This window comes from Equus asinus, chromosome 21, assembly GCF_041296235.1.
Source record: "Equus asinus isolate D_3611 breed Donkey chromosome 21, EquAss-T2T_v2, whole genome shotgun sequence".
NCBI lineage: Eukaryota > Metazoa > Chordata > Mammalia > Perissodactyla > Equidae > Equus > Equus asinus.
In genome coordinates this window covers 15,360,058-15,386,167 of record NC_091810.1, presented here as the reverse complement: position 1 = coordinate 15,386,167, position 26,110 = coordinate 15,360,058, and the positions used below count along the sequence as shown (strand labels likewise).

Below are 26,110 nucleotides of genomic sequence, written 5' to 3'. Positions count from 1 at the left end.
CTAGAAGTTACGAGACAACGTGGCCCTGCCAACACCTAACACCTTGAGTTTGGGTTTCTGGCCTCCAGGACTATTAGAGAATAAATTTCTGTTGTTTTAAGCCACTAAGTTTGTGGCACTTTTTATGGCAGCCGTAGGAAACTAACACAAGAGGCAAACTAATTTCTTTACTTGGAACAAAGTCATACTCCCTGCTTGTAAACAATAATAAACTGGGGGGAGGGTACTAATATAAGCGATGTCTTATTTTCCCTGTGACTTTTAAGGCCCTCTATAGCCTGGCTACACAGTGAGTACCCTATAATGCTTGTTTTGAAAAGGTGCATTTGTTCCAATGTGATTGATATATTAGGGTATAATTTGAGCAAAATGTGACTCTTGTGCTTATACATGATTTCTTCCATAGAAACACTATGTAAACACAAAATGATGCCCAGGTAAAGTGAGCTGGGTGGGAATATCTAGCTCACGGCACTTGGTGTCACAGCTTTGCCTCTGATTTCAGATCACCCTCTGTGCACCACTCCCAATAAGTGACGAGCTGCAATCCTCCACCCCACCCCACAAGCAAGCTTCAGGTCTCTTTCAAGGTAAAGTACCATATTTATTGTAGTCATTAAGTATTTCTTAACCATTTAACATATGGAGACTGAAGTTCTTATTAAATTCACATCCATTTTTTAATGTGTCACTGACAGTTTTTGAATCTTGTACCACTAACCCCATTTTTTCCCATAAGCCCTGTGGTTTTCATTGTGTAAGTCTGTATAGTGTGGGAATTTTTTGGAACGTATATGTCACATTATAGCAGAGCTAATTGTACTCTACTTTCCCAAGGTCCCTCTCTAAGTTCCACCCAAAAGGCAGACCTGGATGTGACCTGGCACAGTGCCATTCCCCTCCATGTTACTCATTCTCGACTCCAGCCAGGCTGGGTTCATCATTTCTGTTGTGAAGAAGAGCCTGTAAACAAACAACCGGAGGGCAAAACAACCTGAGGGCAAAAACCAGCCATTGGATAATTTTTGTTTGATTTCCCAAAGCTTAAAATTTTTAAAAACTGGTTACCAACATCTAAAAATAGAATCTTATTTCCTACAAAAATCAGATTTACAGTTCTCTTGACAAACTGGAAGCTCTGGCCATTCTGGGCCTAAGTTTCCCTATGGCATGGGCTGGCTAGGTGTGGCTGCCCCTTTAGATGGAGCACAGACTATCTGGTTCACCCCAATCCCCACTGTACCCACCTCCTCATTGCCACCTGGTCCTGTAAACACCTGTGTTTGTGATCCTGACATAGGGCTTTGCAGCTAGCATCGTGAATGGAATGCTTGCTCTCCTGCTTCCCAAAGGTGTCAATATGGAACAGTTATATGAGCTTTCTGAGCCTCTGTTTACATTATCTATAAAAAGGGATTACTAGGAAAGTGAAACGATATGATGTGTGTGAAAGCACCTGGTACACTGCCCAGAATGTTAACAGGACCTTGAAAAAAGTATTTCCTCCCTCTAAGCTCTCACATACTTCTCTCCTCACTTGGGAAGTCTTATATCCTTTTTATCTCATCAAATCTCTCCCACTGAGAAAATCAGGACTTTCTACTATGGCTCACTCACTCCTCAAATACTTACTCTGTGCCAGGAGCTTTGCTAGATTACAGGCATTATGGAGATGGTTCCTGCTCTCATGAAGCTTTTAGTTTAGTGGAAAAGACTGGCAAAAAAACCCCAAGTAAACAGACCAACCAGTAAACAATTTAACTTTATGACAGACGTCATGAGGGAAAACATCAGGTCGGGGTAAGAGGGAATAATACAGGTACCAACTTTAGAAAGAGAGGTCAGGGAAGGCCTTGGTGACGAGGTAGCATTTAAAACAAGGTTCAAGGCTGAGGAGAAGGGAGCCACATAAAGGTTTAGGGAAAAGTGCGTTCTAAGCAACGGGAAATGTTCTGGCACATGGAAAGCCCTAAGAGGAAGGAACTTTTAAACTGATCTCAGGCCCACAGAAGAGTGGCCTAGGAGCCTAGAGAGGGAGGTAGGCTGGCCCTGCTGGGAGTCTGGATTTCATTCCGAGTGGCTCTAAGGGAGCCATGCAAGAGGTTTTTCCCTCCAAAACCAGGTCTTCAGGTTTCTTATACCATTTTATACCTATCTTATACTATTATATATATATAATAATGTATAATATATACTACATACATATATATTTTTTATATACATAAAATTTGACAGGTCAGGGTATACTAGAGCATTAACAAAGGATAAGAGCAGCGGTGATTAAATTAAAAATATAAAAGGTAAAGAAAATCTGTTTAAAAGTTTTTTTGACCTATGCAAAAAGGTAAACAAATCTTTTACGTAAATATAAATTTTAACTCATGAATAGTAAGTATTGCTCATAGATGATCAAAGGAACATCTCCATTTAGCCCCACTAACTGAATCCCTACAAAGTTTAGGTAGATAAAATATTTGACACAGCTTTCCTTCCTGAATAACATAAAATGGTGTTTCCCAAATACATTCAGGGTTTTAAGAGAAGGAATGATGGGAAGTGGTTTACATTTTAAGCAGATCTTCTTGGATGCTGGAATGGAAAATACATAGAACAAAAAATGTGGAAGCTGAAGAACTGTTAGGATGCCACTGCAGCAGCCCAGGTGAGAGGTGAAGGTGGTAGGTCTGGATCTGGAAAGAAGAGGATCACTGTGAAATGCATGCTGGAGGGAGAAGGGACATCGTGAGCAGGTGGTAGAGATGTGAGGACTGGAGAGTGAAGGGTTAGGAATGACTCTTAGGTTTCCAGCCTGAGGAACTGGGTGGTGAAGGGGCAAGAGTTGGCAGGAATTCAGAAGCCTGTTTTTGGCTTGGCCAAGTATAAGATGCCCAAGAAGATACGTCAGGTAAACTACCAGACAGATGAGTTTGGAGCTGAAAGTATACTTCTGGTTTCAACTTCGACATGTAAAGAGCTTGGAAGTCATCACTCCATCCTTAGAACAAGAAAAAGCTAGATAAGTGGAAAATTAATGACTCCCTTTTGGTTCATCAGAGAACTGAGTGTGCAGAGCAAACTCCATCCTGAAATCTGGAGAAAGGTGAATTCACTAAGTCTGAGATCTGCTTACCTGGAGCAAAAGCCAAACTGGTAGGACACTCAAATGGTAACTACAATAAATTGCTCGAGACTTAGTATGGACTAGCATGGGAGAAGAAACTCCTGGTGGTCAATGTCTTAGGGGGTCCCCTTATACTTGCATGAGTTTTAGCTCCAGGAATCCCACTTGGTTCTCATGGTAAAGAGATGAGAAAGACTCCCTGGTGGCTCTGGTAGGCGAAGGGGAATAGTCATTTTTGTAAAATAAACTCAAGAGTGTTCTCCATAACAAAGGCCTATTCCCAGGGACAAAGACTTTACCAGTCTTATCCCACCTGGGGAAAAGGGCATTTCATTAACTCCAGACCCCTCTAGCCTTCCTGTCTCATCTAATGGGGAGCAGGGATAACTAAGAAACACTAGTGAAGGTCACAGCCCCAGGACACAGGCCCACTAAAATACTGAGATTTTATCGTAAGATTACACAATGTTTCCCTTCCCCCACACCTTACCACTACACTAACAGGGCTCCAGTAAAACAGTGGGTTATAGCTGGAAAAGCTTCAAGACACAGACTCTCTGAGGAGGAAAATCTAAGGAAGCCCAAAGTCAAGAGGAGAGAAAAAAAGAAAGACACTAGAAGAATTTGAAGCTGCTGGCACCTAAAGCTAGAGCAAACGTTAAAAAAAGCTCAACTCCTAGCTAGATTAGCATAAATCCTCATACTAGAGGCTTATTTACCTTAGTTCCTATTACCTAATACAGCTGGATATTACCTGGCCTTCAACAAAAAATTTACAAGGCATGCCAAAAGGCAAGAAAAACACAATCTGAAGAGATAAAACAAGCATCAGAACCAGACTCAGACATGACACAAATGTTGAAATTGTGAGACAAGGAATGCAAAATAACCATGATTAATATGTTAAGGTCTTTAAAGGAAAAAGTAGATAACATGCAAGAACAGATGAAAATGTAAGCAGAGATGGAAATTCTCAGAAAGTAGGAAACACTAGAAATAAATACTGTAACAGAAATGAAGAATGCCTTGATGGGCTCATTAGTACACCAGACACAACCAAGGAAAGAATCACTGAGCTTGAAGATAGGTCAATAGAAACCTCCTTACTGAAGTGCAAGGAGAAAAAGAATGGGTGGTGGGGGACAGAACAGAATATCCCAGAACTATGGGACAATTTTAAGATATAATATCTGCATAACTGGAATACCAGAAGGAGAATGAAGAAATAATTAAAGTTAATAATGGCCAAGAACTTTCCAAAATTAATGACAAACACCAAACCACAGATCCATGAAGCTCAGAAAATATCAAAATAAAACTTGACAGGGGCTGCCCCCGTGGCTGAGCGGTTAAGTTGGCGTGCTTTGCTTCGGCAGCCTAGGGTTTTGCTGGTTTGGATCCTGGGCATGGACATGGCACCAGTTGTCAGGCCACACTGAGGCAGCATCCCACATGCCACAACTAGAAGGACCCACAACTAAAATATACAACTATGTATCGGGGGGATTTGGGGAGAAAAAGCAGGAAAAAAAAAAAAGGAAGATTGGCAACAGTTGTTAGCTCAGGTGCCAATCTTTAAAAAAAATTAAAATAAATAAATAAAGTAAAATTTGATAAATACAAACAGGATAAATACACATCCTATTTGTAAAGCCAAATACAAATTAAAGATAAAAGGCTTAACTCTCTCTGCTGAAAATAAGGAAAGACACTTCTCCCTCTCCCTTTCCTTTCAGAATTTCTTTCTCTCCTTTCTTTCTCTGAAATTCTTTCTCTGTCCTTTCTAAGTATGGAAATCTTTATAATGATGAGATAAGCCTGTTGCTAGTGCCACAACTCAGGAATGTTTTCTCAAGGACCTGGGAGCTATCTTTCTGAAATGTAAACTCCAAGAGAGAGATCTCCTTTACCTCCCAGTCTCTTAGGAGAGTGAGAGCCTAACTTGGCGGGCAGCTTGCTCCCATTTGCAAACTATCTCCTGTCATAAAGATATAAGAAGTTTGTTCCCCCCCACAAAGCTAACTAGCTAACACGTGATAAAGTTAGGATCTTGAAAACAAGTATGTAATGGGTTGTAACAGCTTGACTGTATAAATGAGTAAAATCCCTTTATGTGCTTGCAATCTCCGAGAGGATTGCCTGTGAGGCACAGTATGTTCTGGTTTAATGCTTATTCAATAACCCAGCCCCCAAATCTGTTTTCTGTCTCTACCACCTTTGTGGAAAGGTTTTCTGGGTTGAGAGAAGATTTTGTTTCTCTTAATTATATTTCCCTAACACTCATTTGAGAGTGGAAACCAAAGACAAAGAGAAAACATTGAAGGAAGCCAGAGGTGGAAAAAAACCCCCACCTTACCTATAGAGAAACAAGGATAAATTTATAGCAGATTTGTGATCATAAACCATACAAGCCAGAAAAGAGTAGAGTGAAATATTTCATATGTTGAAAGAAATAAACCACCAAACTAGAATTCTATGTTTGACAAAAGTAACCCTCAAAAGTGAAGGAGAGTCCACGAATGGATGAATGGATAAACAAATTGTGGTATATACATACAAGGAATACCATACGGTCATCAAAAGAAATGAAGTACTGATATACGCTATAACATTGATAACCAAACATGCTAAGTGATAGCAGCCAGACACAAAAGGTCACGTATTATATGATTCTATTTATATGAAACATGCAGAATTAATAAATCCACAGAGACAGAGTGCAGACTGATGGCTGCCAAGGACTAGGAGGAAGGAGTAACAGGGAGAAACTGCTTACTGCTTAAGGGGTTTTAGTTTGGAGTGATGGAAATATTTTGGAACTAGAAAGAGGTGGAAGTTGTAGAACATTGTGAATGTACTAAATGCCACTGAACTGTTTACTTTAAAATGGTTAATTTTATGTCATGAGTTTCACTGAAAATCATCTTTTAAAAAACCAATTAACAAAAAAGGCAAGGAGAAATAAAGACTTTCTCAGACAAAACAAAAAATAGGAAATTCATCACCAGCAGACCTGCCAGGTAAGAAATGTTAAAAGGTTTTCTTTAGGCAGAAAATAAATGATATCGGTCAGAAACTTGGATCTACATAAAGGATGGAAGAGCAATGTAAAAGGAATAAGTGAAGGTAAAATTAAATCTTATTTTTCTTATTCTTAATTGATCTAACAAAGAATTAAGTTAACAGTAGTAACAATGTACTGGGTAATTACAGCATGTGGAGAAGTGAAATGAATGACGGCAATGTCATCAAGGGATGGGAGGGAGGAACTGGGAACATTCTGTTATATGATACCTACATTACATAAGAAACAATGCTTTCAGTTGAAAGTGGACTTAGATTAGTTTAAAATGTAGATTGTAAACTCTAGGGCAACAATTAAAAACATTTGTAAAGAAGTATATTTGATACACTAAGAGAAGATATAAAAGGGATCATATAAGTTGCTCAGTGAAAGCCAGAGAAGGCAGAAAAAGAAGCCTCTGACAATAAACAGAAAATAGTTACACGCATGATTGATATTAATCCAAATACATCCATAACCACTTTAAATGTGAATGGACTATATATACCAATTAAAAGACAGAGACTGTCACTGGACTAAAAAAGAAGTCCCAACTATAAATTGTCTACAGGAAACCCGAGACACAGATAGATTAAAAGTAAAGGGATGGAGAGAAATACCATGTAACACTAATCAAAAGACAGCCACAGTTACTATATCAATTTAAAGATAAGGTAGACTTCAGGACAAGAAAAATATCAGGCATAAAGAGGGGCATTAGATGATGATAAATGGGTCAATTCCCCCAAGACATAACAATCATAAACGTGTATGCACCTAACAACAGACCATGAAAATATGTGAAGCAAAAACTGACAGAACTGTCAAGGGAATATAGAGAAATCAACCATTGTACAGTTGGAGATGTCATCACTCCCCTGTCAGCAACTGATAGATCAGGCAGGCAAAAAAATCAATAAAGATATAGTTGACTTGAACAGCACTATCAATCAACTTGATAGAACTGACATTTATAAAACAATCTATCTAACAGCAGCAGAATACACACTTCTCAAGCTTGCCTGGAACATCCACTAAGACAGATCATGTTCTGGACCATAAAATACACTGAAAAAAAACCCAGAATCATTAAAATATGTCCTCAGACCACAACAGAATTAAACTAGAAACCAATAACAGGAGGATTTGAGAGAACCCATGCTCCCCCGTTCTTGTCTTGGGCAATTCAAATAAACTTTTCACCACCTCCAAGCACTCATGCCTCAGTATTTGGCTTACCTCACACTGGGCACACAAACTTGAGATTAAGAGGTTTGGTAACAATTTTGGCAAGCCAGCCAGGAGTCTTGTGCCCCTAGCTGGGTGGCCCTGGTGAGGGTTTGAGTGATCAGTGGTCCCCAGTAGCTGACTGGGCATCTTTGCCTGGGGTACTTCCTGTATTACTCCCCTGTTCCTGCCAGTGTCAGCTTCCCTCAGCGCAACACTCACTTGGAGTGGAGAAACACAATGGACTGAAGTCTACTTTTTGTCCTTGTGTGGATGTGTTTGTCTCGTACGCGAGTACTTTTGGTGTGCTTTACCAGGTGAGTTGCCACAACACACGCAGTTGTGAATTCTCTGCCTCTCCATTTGCATTTTGTGTGGGCGAAAGGAGGGACCTTCATTTGGGAAAGATCTAGAGGACTGTTGAACTTCACCTGTTTTTGTTCTGCAGGAGTGTAATACCACGTGGCCACCTCCCCTGTTATACTGAGACTGATGAGGCAAATATGCCCCAGAAACCCATCTTGGAGAAAATCTGAATGCTTTGTGTCTCTGTGATGTAGATTTTCTGCTCCCACCTTCTCTAGGACCAGAAAGCCATTCTTTGAAATGACTGAGATAGAGGTATAAGAGTTGATGGAATTAAGTGATTACATTTCTTCCGCATGATTGTATTATAAATTCTATCAGGGGACAGACACTGTGTCTCACTGGAGGAAATGCTCCCCCAGTATAGATACTGTAACACAGCACATGCCGTTTTTTGGTGAGTAAGCTTTGGTACGAGTGACCATATTCTTATTTCTTCTTCCTTCTGGTTTGATTTCTGAAAAGGAAGCTTTGGTTTGGCAGGGGATCCCCTCCTCAACTTCTGAAAAAGGAAGCCTTGTTTCAGACTTCAATGTGAGGGCCTTGGTTTTGGGATTTTCCAACATTAGGGAAGAATTAGGGGATCCGCTCACAGAAGTTCTCTTGGCTTGGTTTGGCTTTGAGATCTGGCTCTAGGTGCAGCGTAAGTATACTTTTGATTGGCCATGTCTAAATTCTGAAACAATGGGAAACTGCTACCCTTAAACAGTCAAGGGGAAATTAAAACAAAATTTAATGGAGTTGTTTAATGTTGTCAGGAATAGTCACTGTTTGTCCTAGCTGAAACTTGACAAGATATTTGAAAGGATTTAGTAACTTATGATTAGAAATTTATCCAAATTGGAAGCTGATATTTAAAGCCTGACAGGAATTTTCTTTTAGGACTTCTTCCTTAAATTAAGATAAAACTATTTACCCAGAGGGAAAGAAACAAATTAAGGATAATGTAACTGGATGGGCGTTTCAATGCTTTGATAAGTAACTAACTTTCCTTGTTAATCTCAAAAGCTTGTGACCTCTCTGGGAGCTATTATCTAGACTATCTCAGATTCTTAAGACTGACAGAAGGTAAAAAGATGGGAAAAGCTTTTGGAGATACGGACTGCTATGAAAGCACCCTTGCCCAAAAATCGAAGACTACAAAATCTTGGTTGCATCTGTCTGTTGTTTATGTGTGTGTCTATCTATATATGTCATAAATGTTAGACATTTTTCTACTTCCAGATTGTATGGCAAAAATTTAGAGCTCTGTTTGTCTTAAAGTAAGAGCTTACATAAATTCACTAAGAATTAAGGTATAAGAAATAATCTTCCATAAATAAAAGCTTTTTTAAATTTGTTGGTTTGATTGAAACAGGCACATCCTCAGAGCTGTATCAGTACTGAATATGAGGCAGACATGCAACCTGGGTTTACGAGTCAAATACAAATTTGTCAGCAAAATAATAGCTTAAAATTACAGCTAATTTTGTCTAATGCCTCATGAAGTTTTTCATTGGTAATCAAAATGAAATTGTTGGGAAGAAATATTTAGACAGATAAAAATGGATAAGAGTTTTCGGGTACAATAATTATGTTTCACATGGTCTGTATACTTGAAAAAACAGCTTCCAAATTATTTTTGGTAACTTAAAACTCTAGACTTTTTGCTAAATTAAGTGACCAAAATTTGTTGAGTATCTAGATCATTTGCACATAAGACAAAATATTAGAGATTGATTATTAAGCACAGATTTGTCTGCCTTTGGTTTCTTACCTCAGAGAAACTAAAAAAAGGCTTGAGTTTGTTGATAGACATGTTTTGTACATGCTGAGAAATTTTCTCTGAGAAAGCATATTATTTCTAGAAAGTCTGTATACAAGGAAAGTAACATGTATGTTTTCAGTAAAGAAAGTATAAAGAAGACAGACATTATTTACTTACTTTTTTTTTTTTTTTGAGGAAGATTAGCCCTGAGCTAACATCTGCTACCAATCTTCCTCTTATTTTTGCTGAGGAAGACTGGCCCTGAGCTAACAACCATGCCCATCTTCCCCTACTTTATATGTGGGACACCTACCACAGCATGGCTTGCCAAGCAGTGCCGTGTCCACATTCAGGATCTGAACTGGTGAACCCTGGGCCGCCAAAGTGGAACACGTGCACTTACCCGCTGTGCCACTGGGCCGGTCCTGAAGAGAGACATTTTTGTTTGTTTTATTAAGAAAGATACATTTGTCCTAGAGTACCAAGAAAGAAAAAAGGAAAAACATGGGACAAATTCTGAATGTAAAAACTAAGTGACAGAAGGTTTGTGAAAGTAAAACCCTGAGGAGTTTTATGCATGGTCAAATTGGCTAAGATTAAGGCAAATCCAATTAAGTAAATGAGTTTTAATATCAAAAGTAAGCTGGTAAAAAAAAAAAAAATAAGGACATGTTTTTCTCCCCTCTCTTAAAAGGATAATTTTCTTGAAACTGTAGTCTGCTCTTGATTATGATCATGAAAGGTTTTTGTTACTTTTGAGTGAGTCCCACATGGTTAAATCAATGACTAAGCACTGTTTCCTATTTGACCAAATGTTTTAAACCTTTTGCCTAAAATTATGATCTGTCCTGGTTGTCACCCATAATTCTAGTTATCATCTTGAAGTGTTGCATGTTATAGAAATAGCCAAGTTTCTTCGTCAATTCAGATCATAAAACTGAGCTTGGTAAGAAATTACAGAACTGTAATGAGAAACTGATGGCCTCATGAAACTGCTAACAGAAGATCAAGAGCTGATATCTTGGGACTGAATGAGTGATGAGGATATTGCTGATTTTCAATGTTTTGGTTTAAGCAGAATTGAAATATTTATCTTCTCCTCCCTACCTGATTCCTCTAGAATTTAGAAACTCTGAGTGAGTGAATATTCTTATATTCACGGCAATATAGTTATTTGCATAAGTTCAATAAGAATGTTCTCTTTATAAGAGGACACGATTGGAAACATTGGTTATATTACCAAAGCTTTGACTGGAATGACAGATTTGAGAAAAACATGCAGACTCAGGTATGACAAGACAGCTAAGGGACAAAAGTTGATGTTATGAAATAAACTCACTTGGAAATATTGGCCTGGTAGCTTGCTTACAGGGTTCCCAGTAACTTTACCAGGTGAGTAAAGACCTTCTTTACTCTGGCAGGTGCAAGGAATCTCAAAAGAGAGGAATCCACCCAAATCTATAGGTATTGCAGGCAGAGTCTGATGACAAGTCCTTGGCTTTGCTTGGCCTGGCCTTGAGAGGCCTTTAACATTCAATCTGAGATTCCTTATAAAAAGTTCCAGCAAACCAGTTTTAAAAGAGCCTAAATGATCAGGGCTATTCTTGCTGTACTTATATAAATTGAGCCAAGTTTACTGAAACTAGACTTACTTGGCAAACCAGTTATTCTTAATTTGGTCATCTTTTGTAAAAAATGAGGGTGATTTTAGAGAGAAAAATTATGTTTCAGTAAAAACTATAGTATACACTTGTGGATATTAGATTCTAGTTCTGTAAACTGTCTTTGAGGTTTTTGTTTTCTATCTGTAAACTGGCTATTACACTTCCTTGTTGACTTGGACCCCCAAGCCTGGAAGGACAACTGGATTACTAGAATTTCTCAGATGCTGGCAAAGGCAAGTAATCTTTGTAGAGGTTGAATATGTCATCCCATACCTTATTTAGTGCATGACCATAAGGATCTCTTGATAATTCTGGTTTATAATGTCTACACTGGTTTTCAGGACTGTTCTCTTGGATTCCCCAAGGGATTCGATCTATTCTTCAGGGACTATTAAAATGTGGGTTGTATTCTTCTGGCCAGATATCTGAGGATAAAATGTGCTTTTAGATGTTGGACTAAAACTGTTGAATGAGGTGCAAAAATTCTAATAATGTAAAATTAAAAATATAACCCAGTACCCAAGAGTTTTTTCAATCTTAGGTTGAAAAATTTCATTCCTCAGTTTCCTTATCTTTGCTGCCTTTCAGCAGGAAGTAGCCAAAATGATTGACACTCCACTTCCTATAAGAATGAGGAAGGGAAAAAAGACAGTAGGGATTGAAGCCGGGCACCTAAGGATTACTATAAATATTCAATAAGATTACCTTTCAACCTTGTTATGAAAATAAGTTAATCTTGTCAACTTGCTCTTTTCCTGTTTAACCTCAGGGGTAACTCAAGGGTCACAAGGATTTACGAGCTTGTTTTACAGAATAAAGAGAATGCCTTCAAGGATTACCAGATAAGCAGCCCCAGTTGCTGTTGATGCCCAGAAGTCAGATGGCCCAGGGACTTACTGGAAGTGAAAGAAACATGATTACCCCCTTGTTTCTCCAAAACTCCTCTTGCTACACCTCTTAGCTCTATTAAAAACCCCTGCTTTCTTCTCTTGTTAAGGTGGATTTGAGAGAACCCACACTCCTGCTTTCTCTTCTTGGCCAATTCAAATAAACCTTTCTCCATCTCTGAAAAAAAAAAAAAAACAAGAAAAGAAAAAGAAACCAGTAACAGTAAGATTGCTAGAAAAATCCCAATATTTAGAAATTAAACACACACTTCTGAATAACACATGGGTCAAAGTAGTAGTCTCAAGAAAAATTTTAAAATATTTTGAACTAAATGGAGCTCACAACAGAGGTCTGGGTCATAGATATTCATTTGGGAGTCACTGGTATAGAATGACATTTAAAGCTATAGGTTCAGGTAGAGAAAATACAGAGGAGAAAGTGTACCCAGAATGGAATCTTGAGGAACTCCAACATTTAGCAGTCTGGTAGAGAAGGTGCAGCAGAGAACTAGAAGCTGATACCATAAAACTTATCCCATAATTATTTCCTGTAAGTTTTCTGAATATCAATCTTGCTATAAAACAGATACTCGGATGATTGACTGTTGTGGAGTATTTCAGAGCAGTGGTTCTTGAAAAGCCTAATATTTTAATATCTATATTTACCCTTGGATCATAAAGTACATTTAATGTAATACGATAATCATAACAAAATCAGACAGAATTTTCAAAAAGCTTATTGGCTGAAAAGTAAATGGTGTAGGGGTAAGGGAAGGATGAAGAAAAAAGTACTTTCTTACTTATAATTCTATAGACTTTGAATATCAGCTTGGATATTTAAAAACAGTAAATAATTTCGTTTATTACATACTTATATGTGAATAAATAACAGAAATGCAAACTTTATACACAATGACACATCATTTCGGTTAGCAAACTGAAAAAGATTAAAAAGTATATGTAATACATGTGGAAAGAACAGTCTTTTCAATAAATGGTTCTGGGAAAACTAGACAGCCACATGTAAAAGAAGGAAACTGGACCACTATCTTATACCAGTCACAAAACTTGACTCAAAATGCATTAAAGACTTGAATGTAAGATCTGAAGCCATAAAACTCCTAGAAGAAAACATAAGGCAGTAAGGTCTTTGACATTGGTCTTGGCAATGATTTTTTGAATTTGACACCAAAAGCAAAAATAAACAAATGAGACTACATCAAACTAAAAAGCTTCTGCACAGCTGAGGAAATCACCAACAGAATGAAAACGCAACCTACTAAATGGGAGAAAATATTTGCACACCATATATCTGATAAGGGGTTAATATCCAAAAGATATAAAGACATCATACACCTTAATAGCAAAAAAACAAACACTGATTAAAAAATGGGCAGAGAGGGGCTGGCCCCGTGGCCGAGTGGTTAAGTTCGCGCGCTCCGCTGCAGGCGGCCCAGTGTTTCGTTGGTTCGAATCCTGGGCGCGGACATGGCACTGCTCGTCAAAGCACGCTGAGGTGGCGTCCCACATGCCACAACTAGAAGGACCCACAACGAAGAATATACAACTGTGTACCAGGGGGCTTTGGGGAGAAAAAGGAAAAAAAGAAAATCTTTGAAAAAAAAAAATGGGCAGAGAATCTGAATAGACATTTTTTCAAAAAAAGTCATACAGACGGCCAACAGGTACATGAAAAGGAGCTCAGCATCACTATTCATCAGGGAAATGCAAATCAAAACTACAATGAAATTAGCACCTCACACCTCTTAAAATGGCTATTATCAAAAAGACAAGAAATAACAAGTGTTGATGAGGACATGGAGAAAAGGGAACACTTCTGTACTGTTGGTGGGAATGTAAACTGGTGCAGCCACTATGGAAAACAGTATGAAGGTTCCTCAAAAAATTGAAAATAGAACTACCATATGATCCAGCAATTCCATTTCTGGGTATTTATCTGAGGAAAATGAAAATACTAACTCGAAAAGATACATGCACCCTAACGTTCACTGCAGCATTATTTACAATAGCCAAGATATGGAAACAACCTACATGTCCATCAATGGATGAAATGATAAAGCAAATGTGACATACATACATATACACACACACACAAGAGAACATTATTCAGCCTTAAAAAAGAAGGAAATCTTGCCATTTGTAACAACGTGAATGGACCTTGAGGGCAGTATGCTAAGTGAAATAAGTCAGACAGGGGAAGACCAAGACAAATACCCTAAATACCAAAATGTGAGCTCACAGATACAGAGCACAGGTTGGTGGATGCCAGAAGTGGGGGTCGGAGGGTATGTGAAAAAGGTACAAACTTCCAGTTATAAAATAAAGAAGTCATGGGATGTAATATACAGCATGGTGACTACAGTTAATAATACCGTGCTGCATATTTGAAAGTTGCTAAGAAAGTAGCTCTTAAAAGTTCTTATCACAAGAAAAAAAACTGTATAACTATGTATGGTGATGGATAGTAACTAGACTTATTGTGGAAATCATTCTGCAATATATACAAATACTGAATCATTACGTTGTGTACCTGAAACTAATATCAGGTTATATGTCAACTATATCTCAATAAAAAAAATTACACATGGATATACACCTTCTCCCTTTCTCCCAGTAATCCTACTTTGAGTAATTGATCCTACAGCAATACTCTCACACATGCTAAATTAAGCAGGTAGAAGCTTATGCATTGCAGCATCCACAAAATGGGATATCAAATCGCCACTCAAGAGAGACAGCTCTATTTCTACCACAAAGAACCACCTCCAAAAGATGCTGTTAAGAAAACAAAGTAAGGTACAGAACAGTGTGGGCAGAATGTTGACATGTGTAGAAATATGCTGTATGTATTTACACACGTACTTGTAGGTGTATATGCAGAGCCTGTCTCTGAAAGAATAAATAAGCAATATGCTAATAGCGGCTACCTCTTGGGAGAGACTTGGGAAGGAGGAGGAAGGGAGACTTGTCTTTTACTCTGTACTGTTTGGGGTAATTTTGTTACGGCATGCACCTATTACCCATTCAACACATACAAACAAGCAACAACCTGAGTTGTTGAGTACCTGAGAGGGGCTGCTACAGCATCAGAGTGAGAAAGGAAACATCAGATAGTTGTGGACATGGAAAGGACAGAACAGGTACCAGCAGCTCAAAGAAGGATGTGCAGGAATAAAGAGTTGGTAGAAGAGAGAACTGGGGAAGGGGAGGGTGTTATAAGGGCCCAAGATGTCTTCCTCTGGGAAGTGTAATAAAGGTTTCAAACTTTTAAAAAATACGTAAACAGCAGAAGCCCTTTCTTGTAAAATGTGAAACCTCAATATGTAAAGTGGTTAAAAGAAATATTTTGTCACATAAATGTACTTAAAAGCTCAAATTTAAACATTTCCTTAAGTCAAACAAGAAGTACAACAATGCTCTCCTGAAAAACATACACTTGAAATAGGAAGTATGGAGGAATCTCTCAGGAAAACCTTTATACAGAGATGGCAAGAGAAGCTCTATACCAAGGTTTGTCCCAAACAGGGGAACACAGCAGCACGAGAAGTGCACCGGTGATCTCCAGCATGTCAAATTTGGCATATGACATGTTCACGTGTGTTTTTCTTTTAATCTATCTTAATTGCTTTGAAAGCCAGATTAAAAAATAAAACTTGAACCTATTTTTTTTCGTAGTCTGGGAAGCAAGAAAGAACACAATTTGAAAATCTCTGGTCTAGAAAGATTACATATGATGAAAACCTGTGAAATTTACTGAGAAGCTACTTTGTGACTGGATGGCTTCAATTAAGCCTCGTTCTGAGCCAAGTGGGTGCTCTCCTATGGCTCTTCTCATCTCCCCCGTCTCCTCCCACAGTTCCCACCCTAGACCTCTGTATCCCAAAGAACAACAGTTCTCAACCTAGCCACAAGGCTTCCTCCCTGACTCTGAGGACTGCCACCCTTCCCATCTGGCCTCAAAGCGCTTTTGCAGACATTAGGATGACAAGATACTGATGGACACAAAGTCTATGCCCCAGATCACCCTCTGTTGGCCTGCATAACTACATAAGTTGGTCTTGTGTTGACTGTCACCTTAATTATTATTATCATTATTAAAAATAATAGCATAAATCCTGGAATGGGAAAAATAGCCATAAAGGACTTAACTGGGACAACTGATAACATTTTAGAATATAGACTATGGATCAGATAATGGCATGTTTCAATATCAAATCTTTCGACCGTGATAACTGTACTATAATTATGAAAGATAATGCCACTGTTCTTAGGAAATACACACTGAAGTATCCAGGGCAAAGAGGCGTGATGTCTCTAATATAGTCTCAAATGATTCAGAAAAAATACATATACACACACTCAGAATGTTATAACAATCAGTGAATCTAGGTAAAGGGTATATAGGATTTTCATGTACTATTTTCCATAAGTTTGAAATTATATAAAAATAAAACATTAAAAAATTATAACAGTTGCTAACATTTATTAGCATGTTAGATGTTAACATTTATTAGATGTTTGCTTTCTATAGGTTTATAGGCATTATCTCATTTAATCCTTTTAAAATCCTAAATAGGTACCATTATTGTTGCTATCTCACAGGTACAGAGGTTATGGAAACTTTCCCCAGGGTCACACAGCTGAGTGGAGACAAGATTTGATCCTAAATTTGCTCCCTTCAAAGCCAAACTCCTAAATGTTGCCTCACCTTATCCTTATCGTATAATCTTTCCCTCCCAACCTTATCACAGAAGCCACTATTTGGATTCCAAGCATTGTTATTCAAGAAAACATCATGAATATTGTCTTATTCTCTTCCCAGGCCTCAGGGCATTGGAGATTCATTAGTCAGGACTAGAAATGAAAACTTCATTGAGGCCGTCAGCACCAACATCAAGAACCAGAAATCATCCTATAACCTTAATTTTCCTTTTCTAAAAACCAAAGCTTGAAATACAGTCAGTTCAGTTGCACTTAGGTACGTCCAATTTTAGGGACGGTTCACAATGAAATCATTTTCAACCACTTTTATTGTACATAAAACTCACGCTGAAGGGATATCTTCCTTTCCTGGAGAGACTGAAAGCTCAACACCAAAGATCTATTCTACAAGACTTCTGCTCAAGGGCCCTTACTGCATTCCATCCAGGACAGCAGCATCACCATGGACCAAACACCAAGGCATGGGAATAGCCCCACTCTATGGAATAGGGACGCTAGAATGGGCCTTAGGAAAACAGAGAGATTATTCTTATACCAATACAGGGGGAAATGTGCACTCCCTTTTGATATACACACTAGCTACTGACAGAGTCTCCTGGGGGAACTTTCTATGTTCTCATCTGCTCTCAGATGGTTTTGAAACCATAATGTAATAGCCATGGTTAAACGCAGTGTTAGCTTCTTTCCCAGAGTTGGGAGTTATATAGGCAGGATCCTAATACCTATTACGTAAAATTATAAAGGACCTATTTTTAAGTCATAATCAGCAAGTAAGAACAAAGTAAAAGAGAAAAAATAATTTAGCTATATAAAGTTCCTAATTCTGAGGAATACTAAAACGTCATTAATGTTGGGCCCTTTACTTCTGAATTTCCAAACACTCAGATATGTGTTTCCTATTTAGTGTGAAGCTAAAATAATGACAAGTGTATAAACTTTTGTATTTATGATAAAATATGCAATACAGACATAACGGAAATATAATGTTTAACTTCTTTCATTTTACTTATTAGAACTCTTCTATGCTTAGTTTACAATAGTCCATAAAATCCCTTTTAAGAGTGGGAAAACAGTATAGAAATGATCTGGTTACTCTAACATACCGTTCACTTATACTGTGCTTAAAGTAAACAGTAACTAAAAGGAATCCTTTTACTTATTCACTCAAGTATCTGTCCACTCTGGTATTCTCTCAAACTCATATTATGTAACTAATGTTTCATGGGCCATTTATCTCTGTTCATGTTTTTTGGTTTGGCCTTTTGATTCAGCTTGTTGAGATAACTATGAATCTCTAATCTGTGTGTCATCAACATATTATCCCTTCCTCCCAGAGTGCTGGACCATGATTTCAATACACCTATCTTCTCTTTGTTCAATGGGCCAAAGGCAGGTTCAGAGCCCTGGGGAAGACTAAACTTCCCAGAAGTGAATATCAATTAGTTAACAGTAACAACAATACTAGTAATAGTTATTATATATAGATAATTAACACATACTGAACATTAGTATGTGCCAGGCACTGTTTTAAGCACTTTACAAGCAACAGCCCACTGATTCCTCACAATAATCTTATGATGTAACTACTAGTATTATGTACATATTCTAAATGAAAAAAACGAGGCATTGAAAAGTCAATTTTCCAAGATCAAAAAAGCTACAAAGTAAGGCAATGGATCTGACTTTAAGTGGGGTCCATACTTTTAACTACCAGGACATATTGCCTCTCAGTTTGGAAGCACATAAGTAATAAAATGTACTTCATCCCAATAGTTTGAAACAACAGTTTAGACTTTTGCATTAAAAGTAAGTAAATTCTGGGGCCGGCCCCATGGCCAAGTGGTTAAAGTTCTTCATGCTCTGCTTCGGTGGCCCAGGTTTGTGGGTTCGGATCCCAGGAGCCGACCTACTCCATTCATCAGCCATGCTGTGGAGGCATCCCACATACACAGTGGAGGAAGACTGGCATGGATGTTAGCTCAGGGCAAATCTTCCTCACCAAAAAAAAAAAAAAAAAAAAGGATTGGCAACAGATGTTAGCTCAGGGAGAATCTTCCTCACAAAAGAAAAAAATAAAAAGTAAGTTAGTTCAATAAATGTAAACTTTTTCCTCCTTTATATTTCAAAGAAAAAATGAAGTTGTACAGTACTTGATGCCCAAGAAGCACAACTCTTAGTGAAACTCTCAGGCAGGTTTGTTTTTGGAAAGGATTCAGGGAAGGGAGGGCTGCACTTGGGCAGGTGGCTGGAACCAAGTGGGACTGGTGCAGGTACCTGAATGCGCTGAGGTGAGGCTACCGCAGAGTCAGTGGAGATTATCTGGATGCGCGGGGAGGGGCTGGTCATCCCTGGAGATTCCGGCCGAGAGGTCTGTGTACGTGGTACCTGTGGGCGAGAAGTGGGCTGGATCACAAGAGAGCTCAGAAAGTTGCCCAGTAGTGGTCTCAGGACCATGCCTCTTGCTTTTGCTGTGGTTTTGAGTGATAACCTTGTGTAGCTCTGGAATATGAACCCAAGATGACAAAAGAATCAATGAGATATTGCCACAGAATGGCCCTTAGAAAACAGAATCTTAAAATAGCTGTTTCTAATGTTAAACATGCAATAAAAAAAACCAAAAGAATTTTCAGATCTGTTCTGCACAACTTAAATAAAATAAAAAGCTACCAAAATATCTTTTTAGCAATGATCTTTGAATTTTTTCACTGTCTCTAAAACCAGCTGTAAAACATTCCTGTAAGATCACAGTTTCCAGAAGAAAGGCTCTCACAACACTGTAGAGGATGGCAAACAGAACCAGCATTACAGTGAAAAACTACTGGGATTAGTACTTGTGAAACAGTCCTGGCAACATCCCAGCCCCATCTCAGTGGGGCTGAGTAATAGCAAGGTCTATAATTTAGTCAATATCCACCAAAGGCAAGGTTCAAGGTTCTGAATAGTCACCCGGGTACCTAAAGTAGGCAGATATTATTTCTCTTTGAACAAAGGTATGTTATGAACCAGTGAATTACAAAATTCCAAAAAACAGAAGAGAAGGAAATGCCTCTTAATTCATTCTGAGACCATTATTACCTGATACCAAAACCAGACAAAGATATCACAGGAAAAGAAAACTATACACCAGTATTCCTTATGAATATAGATGCAACAATCCTCAACAAAACACCAGCAAACTGAACTCAGAAGCATATAAAGGATTATACACCATGACTAAAGCGGAATTTATCCCAGTAATGCAAGGTTGGTTCAACAAATGAATCAAACAACATAACACATCATATTAAAAGAATAGAGGACAAAAGCCACATTATTTCAACCATCTCAACTGACACAGAAAAATCATCTGACAAAATCCAACATCCTTTCATGATAAAAACACTCAACAAAATTGGAATAGAAGGAAAGTTCTCAACCCGATAAAGAGTATCGATAAAATATTCATAGCTAACACAGTGCTTAATGGTAAAAGACTGACAGCTTTCTTGCTAAGATTAGGAATAAGGCAAAGATGTCTGCTTTCACATCTACTCGACATTGCACTGGAAGTTTCAGCCAGGGCAATTAGGCAAGAAAAAGAAATAAAAGCATCCAGATTTGAAAAGGAAGAAGGAAAACAATCTCTCTTTGCAGATGACCTCATCTTGTATAAAGAAGAGTCTAAAGAATCCACAAAAAAACTATTAGAGCTGGTAAATGAGTTCCAAGGTTGAAGGATAAAAGATCAATATATAAAAATCAATTGTATTTCTTTCTTTCTTTTTTTGTTTTGAGCAAGATTGGTCCTGAGTTAACATCTGTTGCCAATCGTCCTCTTTTTGCTTGAGGAAGATCGTCACTGAGCTAACATCTGTGCCAATCTTCCTCTACTTTATGTGGGATGTTACCACAGTGTGGCTTGACAAGCAGTGCTAGGTCCGTGCCCAGGATCTGAACTTGCAAACCCTGGGCCACCAAAGCGGAGTGCACAAACTTAACCACCATGCCACCAGGCCAGCTCCTATATTTCTATACATTAGCAAAGAACAATCAGAAAAATGAAATTAAGGAATCCCACTGACTATAGTGCCAAAAACAAGAAAATACTTAGGAATAGATTTAACAAAATAAGTGTAAGACTTGTACACTGAAAACCACAAAACATTACGAAAGAAATTTAAGCAGACTTAGATAAATGTAAAGATATTTGTATTCATGGATCAGAAGAATTAATATTAAGATGTCCAACTACCCAAATTGAGCTATAGGTTCAATGTAATTGCTAACAAAACTCCAGCTGCCTTTATTGCATAAATTGACAAGCTGATCCTAAAATTCTTATGTAAATACAAGGGACTCAGAATAGCCAAGACAATCTTGAAAAATAACAAAGTTGGAGGACTCACACTTCTGATTTCAAAATTTATTACAAAGCTATAGTAACCAAACAGTGTGGCACTGGCATAAAAACAGACATATAAACTAATAAAACAGAATAAAGAGGCCAGAAATAAACTCTCACATATATGGTCAAATGATTTTCCACAAAAATGCCATGATAATTCAGTGAGGAAAGAATAATCTTTTTAACAAACGGTGATGGGACAACTGGACAAAATATGCAGGAGAATGAAATTGGACCCCTCCTTCATACTACATAGGAAAACATTAACTTGAGAGAGAATTCTGGGAAGATGATGGAGTAGGAAGCACCAGGAACCTGTTCCTCACTGGTGGAACCTATCTGATATAGATATTTTGGACCTCTGGAGTCTACTGAAGGTTTGCACAATAAATTGTGGTTAATTTTGGTCAACTTCAGCTCTTAGCACAGTAGCAGCTACTCATCCTCCACCTCCACCCTGAAGCACGCAGCTGTGCATGTGTTCCTGGAGCAGCTTGCACATAGCTTGAGGGAGCCAGCATAGGCAAAAAGGACCTTTGTCTTCCAAATAGTGGGGATCTGTGCTCTAATCACTGATTGCTGCTTCTGATCACAGAGGTGAAGACAAAGAGGGGGCAGCCGTTGTCACTATACTTCCACCTATTGTTGCATGCTCCTCCATCTCTGGCTGAAGTGACTTCCAGGGGACTTTAAGGGCTGGATTGTTTCTTCCCACTGTGTATTATTCTCTTTTTGGAGTCAGACATTAAAGACTAGGACATTCAAAAGCAACTGCATATGCAGGGGAAATTAGAAAGTGACGACACATGCCCAGGCAAAGGCACAGGTTTAGAAAAGATCTTAGGAGACCTTATGTTTACATGTCAGAATGATCCTTGGAACAGAGGCAACCTACAAGATAAACAAATAAAACAACAATAGTAACAAAACACCAGCAAATTTTGGGAAAGGCAGTGAATCTGATTTCCAGAGGTACTGCATTACTGGAGTCAAACGTTCAGTTTTTAACAATAACAAAAAATCACAAGGTGTTCAAAGAAACAGGAAAGTATGGCCCACTCAAATAAAATAAATCAACAAAACTATCACTGAAAAACGTCTGATGTCAGTCTACTAGACACAAACTTAAAAGCAAATATGTAAAAGATACTCAGAGCATTAAGGAAAGATGTGGAAAAAGTCAGAAAATGATGTATGGGTAAAATGGAAATATCAATAAAGAGATAGAAAACCTACAAAGACAACAAAAGAAATTCTGGAGCTTGGGGCCAGCCCCATGGCGTAGTGGTTAAGTTCAGTGCATTCTACTTCAGTGGCCCAGGTTCGTGGGTTTGGATGCTGGGTGTAGCCTATGCCACTTGTCACCTATGCTGTGGCGGTGACCCATATATAAACTGGAGGAAGACTGGCAACAGACGTTAGCTCAGGGCTAATCTTCCTGAGAAAAACAAAAAATAAACTATAAAAAATTTTAAAAAAGAAATTCTAGAGCTAAAAAGTACAATAACTGAAATGAGAAATTCACTAGACGGATTCAAAGGCAAATCTGAACAAGCAGAAGAATCAACGAACTTGAAGACAGCACAATGGAAATTGTGAAGTGTGAGGACTAGAAAGAAAAACGACTGAAGAAAAGTGATCAGAGCCTTAGAGGCCTGTAGAACACCAACAAATGGCCCAACATATGCATTGTGGGAGTCCCTGAAGAAGAAGAGTGAAAGGGGCAGAGAATATTTGAAAAATTAAGAGCTGAAAACTTCTAAATTTGATGAAGGACAAGACTATAAACATTGAAAAAGCTCAACAAGCTCCAAGTAAGAGGAACCCAAAGACACGTTATAATCAAACTTTCAAAAAACAAAGACAAAGAGAGAATCTTGAAAAAGCAAGAGAGAAGGAAATTATCACACACAAAGAATCCCCAATTAGATTACTTGCAGATTTCTCATCAGAAACTATGGAGGCCAGAAAACAGTGTGACTATATATTCAAAGCACTCAAAGAAAAAAAAACTGTCAACCAAGAATCCTGTACCTGGCAAAACTTCAAAAAGTGAGGGAGAAATCAAGACATTCCCAGATGAACAAAAGCTGAGTGAGTTCGTGAGCCCTAGACCTGCTCTGCAAAAAATGCTCAAAGGAGTCCTGCAAGGTGAAATGAAAAGACATTAGACCTAATTCAAAGACAAGTGGAGAAATAACGATCTCAATAAATGTACACACATGGGCAATTATAAAAGCTAGTATTGGGGCCAGCCTGGTGGTGCCACAGTTAAGTTTGCACGTTCCCCTTCGGTGGCCTGGGGTTCACTGGTTCAGATCCTGGGTGCAGATCTACACACTGCTTGGCAAGCCATGCTGTGGCAGGCACCCTACATATAAAAAGTAGAGGAAGATTGGTATGGATGTTAGCTCAGGGCCAGTCTTCCTCAGCAAAAAGAGGAGGATTCACAGCAGGTGTTAGCTCAGGGCTAATCTTCCTCAAAAAAAGTAAAAAAAAAAAAAAAAAAAAAAAAAAGTAAAAAAAATAGCTAGTATTATTGTAATGATAGTTTGTAACTGTATTTTTTGTTTTCTACATAATTTAAGACACTAACACATTTAAAGAAAAACAAAACCATCTTTAGTATAAAAGCTGGCATTATTATAACTCTGGTTTGAAACTCCAAATCTTTGATCTACATAATTTAGGAGACTAATGCATTTAAAAGAATTACTAATTTATGTTTTGGGGCACACAATGTATAGATTTAATTGTGTGACATAGACAACCAAAAGGGGTAGGAACACAGCTGTAAAGGAAGATAGTTGTTTCATGTCATTGAAGTTAAGCTGGTATAAATTGAAACTAGAGTGTTATAACTTCAGGATGTTAAATACAATCCCCATGGAGACCACAAAAAAACCCTAGCTATAGAATATATACAAAAGGAAATGAAAAAGGTTTTAAGCATTTCACCACAAAAAAATCAACCAAACACAAAAGAAGACAAAAATGCAAGAAATGAGAAACAAAAAGCTAAAAGACATATATAATACAAACAGCAAAATGACAGAAGTCCCTCTTTATCAGTGATTACTTTAAATGTAAATGGATAAAACTCTCTAATCAAAAGAGAGATAGGCAGAATGTATACAAACTCATGATTCAACAATATGCTGTCTCCAAGAGACTCATTTTAGAACAAAGGACACAAACAGATTGCAAATGAAAGGAAGGAAAAAGATATTCCATGCAAATAGTAACCAAAAGAGAGCAGAGGTGGCTATACCAATACCAAATAAAATGGAGTTTAAATTTTAAAAGGTTACAAGAGACACAGAAGGACACTATATATTAACAAAAGGTTCACCACAGCACGAAGATATGACAATTACAAACACCTACACACCTAATAACAGGCCAGGAAAATATGTGAAGCAAAAACTTTGAAAACTGAAGTGGGAAATACAGTTCTGCAATAATAGTTGGATGCTTCACTATCGCAATCTCCATAACAACCAGACAGAAGATATGTAAGGAAAGAGAGGACTTAAACAACAACAGACCAACTAGGTCTAACAATCTACACAGAACACTCTACCCAGAAACAATAAATACATTCTTGTCAAGTGCACATGGGACATTCTCTGGGACAGCCCACATATTAGGCCACAAATTAAGTCTCAATGTATTTTAAAGGATAGATAACAAATTATCTTCTCTGACCATAATAGAATGAAGTCAGAAATCACCAACAGAAGGAAACTGGAAAATTCACAAATTTGTAGGAATTAAAAAACATACTCTTAACCAATGGATCAAACAGGAAATCACAAGACAAATTAGGAAAAACTTAGAGACAAATGAAAATGAAAACACAACATGCCAAAACTTATGAGACATTGGGAAGGCAGCGATAAGGGGAGAATTTATGAGCTACAAATGCTTACATTAAAAAACAAGAAAGGGGCCGGCCCGGTGACGCAGCAGTTAAGTTCGTACGTTCTGCTTCTTGGCAGCTGGGGGCTCACTGGTTTGGATCCTGGGTGTGGACATGGCACTGTTTGGCAAAAGCCATGCTGTGGTAGGCATCCCATGTATAAAGTAGAGGAAGATGGGCATGGATGTTAGCTCAGGGCCAGTCTTCCTCAGCAAAAAGAGGAGGATTGGCAGTAGTTAGCTCAGGGCTAATCTTGCTAAAAAAAAAAATAAATAAAATAAATAAAAAACAAGAAAGATCTCAAATGAACAACCTAACTTTATAACTTAAGGGACTAGAAGAAGAAGAAAAAACTAAACCCAAAGCTAGCAGGAGAAAAAAATAATAAAGATTACAGCAGAGATAAACTAGAGAAAATCAACAAAACCAAAAGTTGGTTCTTTGAAAGGTCAACAAAATTGAGAAAACTTTAGCTAGATGGACTAAGCGGGGGGAAAAAAAGAGAGAAGAATCAAACTGCTAAAATCAGAAATGAAAGTGAGGACACTACTATCAATTCTACAGAAATATAAGGATTATAAAAGAATGCTATGAACAACTGTATGCCAACAAACTGGATAACCTAGATGAAATGGACAAATTCCTAGAAACACAAAATCTACCATAACTAAATCTTGAAGAAATAAAAAACATGAATAGCCCTATAACTACTAGAGAGATTAACTCAATAATAAAAAATCTTCCTGCAAAACAAACCACAAAACACAAACCAAAAAACCCTGGACTTCATGGCTTCACTGGTGACTTCTATCAAACATTTAAAGAAGAACTAGTACCAAGTCTTCTCAAACTTTTCCAAAAAATTGAAGAGAAAGGAATACTTCCTAACTCTTTCTTATGAAGCCAACATTACCCTGATACCAAAGCCAGACAGAAACACTACAAGAAAAGAAAACTACACACCAATATCTCCTATAAAACTCTG

The 26,110-nt window shown here is 37.9% G+C and overlaps 1 protein-coding gene across 5 annotated transcripts in view; it reads right to left on the bottom strand.

Annotated features, from left to right (window-relative positions):
- NR2C2 (nuclear receptor subfamily 2 group C member 2) overlaps window positions 1–26,110 on the bottom strand; it is a 113,674-nt gene that overhangs the window by 30,345 nt on the left and 57,219 nt on the right. For all 5 annotated transcript variants that reach the window (XR_006517805.2, XM_044755134.2, XM_044755135.2 and 2 more), the window contains one exon: window positions 19,094–19,204. Coding sequence is in view for 4 of the 5 variants with exons in the window: in XM_044755134.2 (XP_044611069.1) it covers window positions 19,094–19,204 (111 nt within the window). In the remaining variant the exon portion in view is untranslated. The remainder of the gene's footprint in view (window positions 1–19,093; window positions 19,205–26,110) is intronic.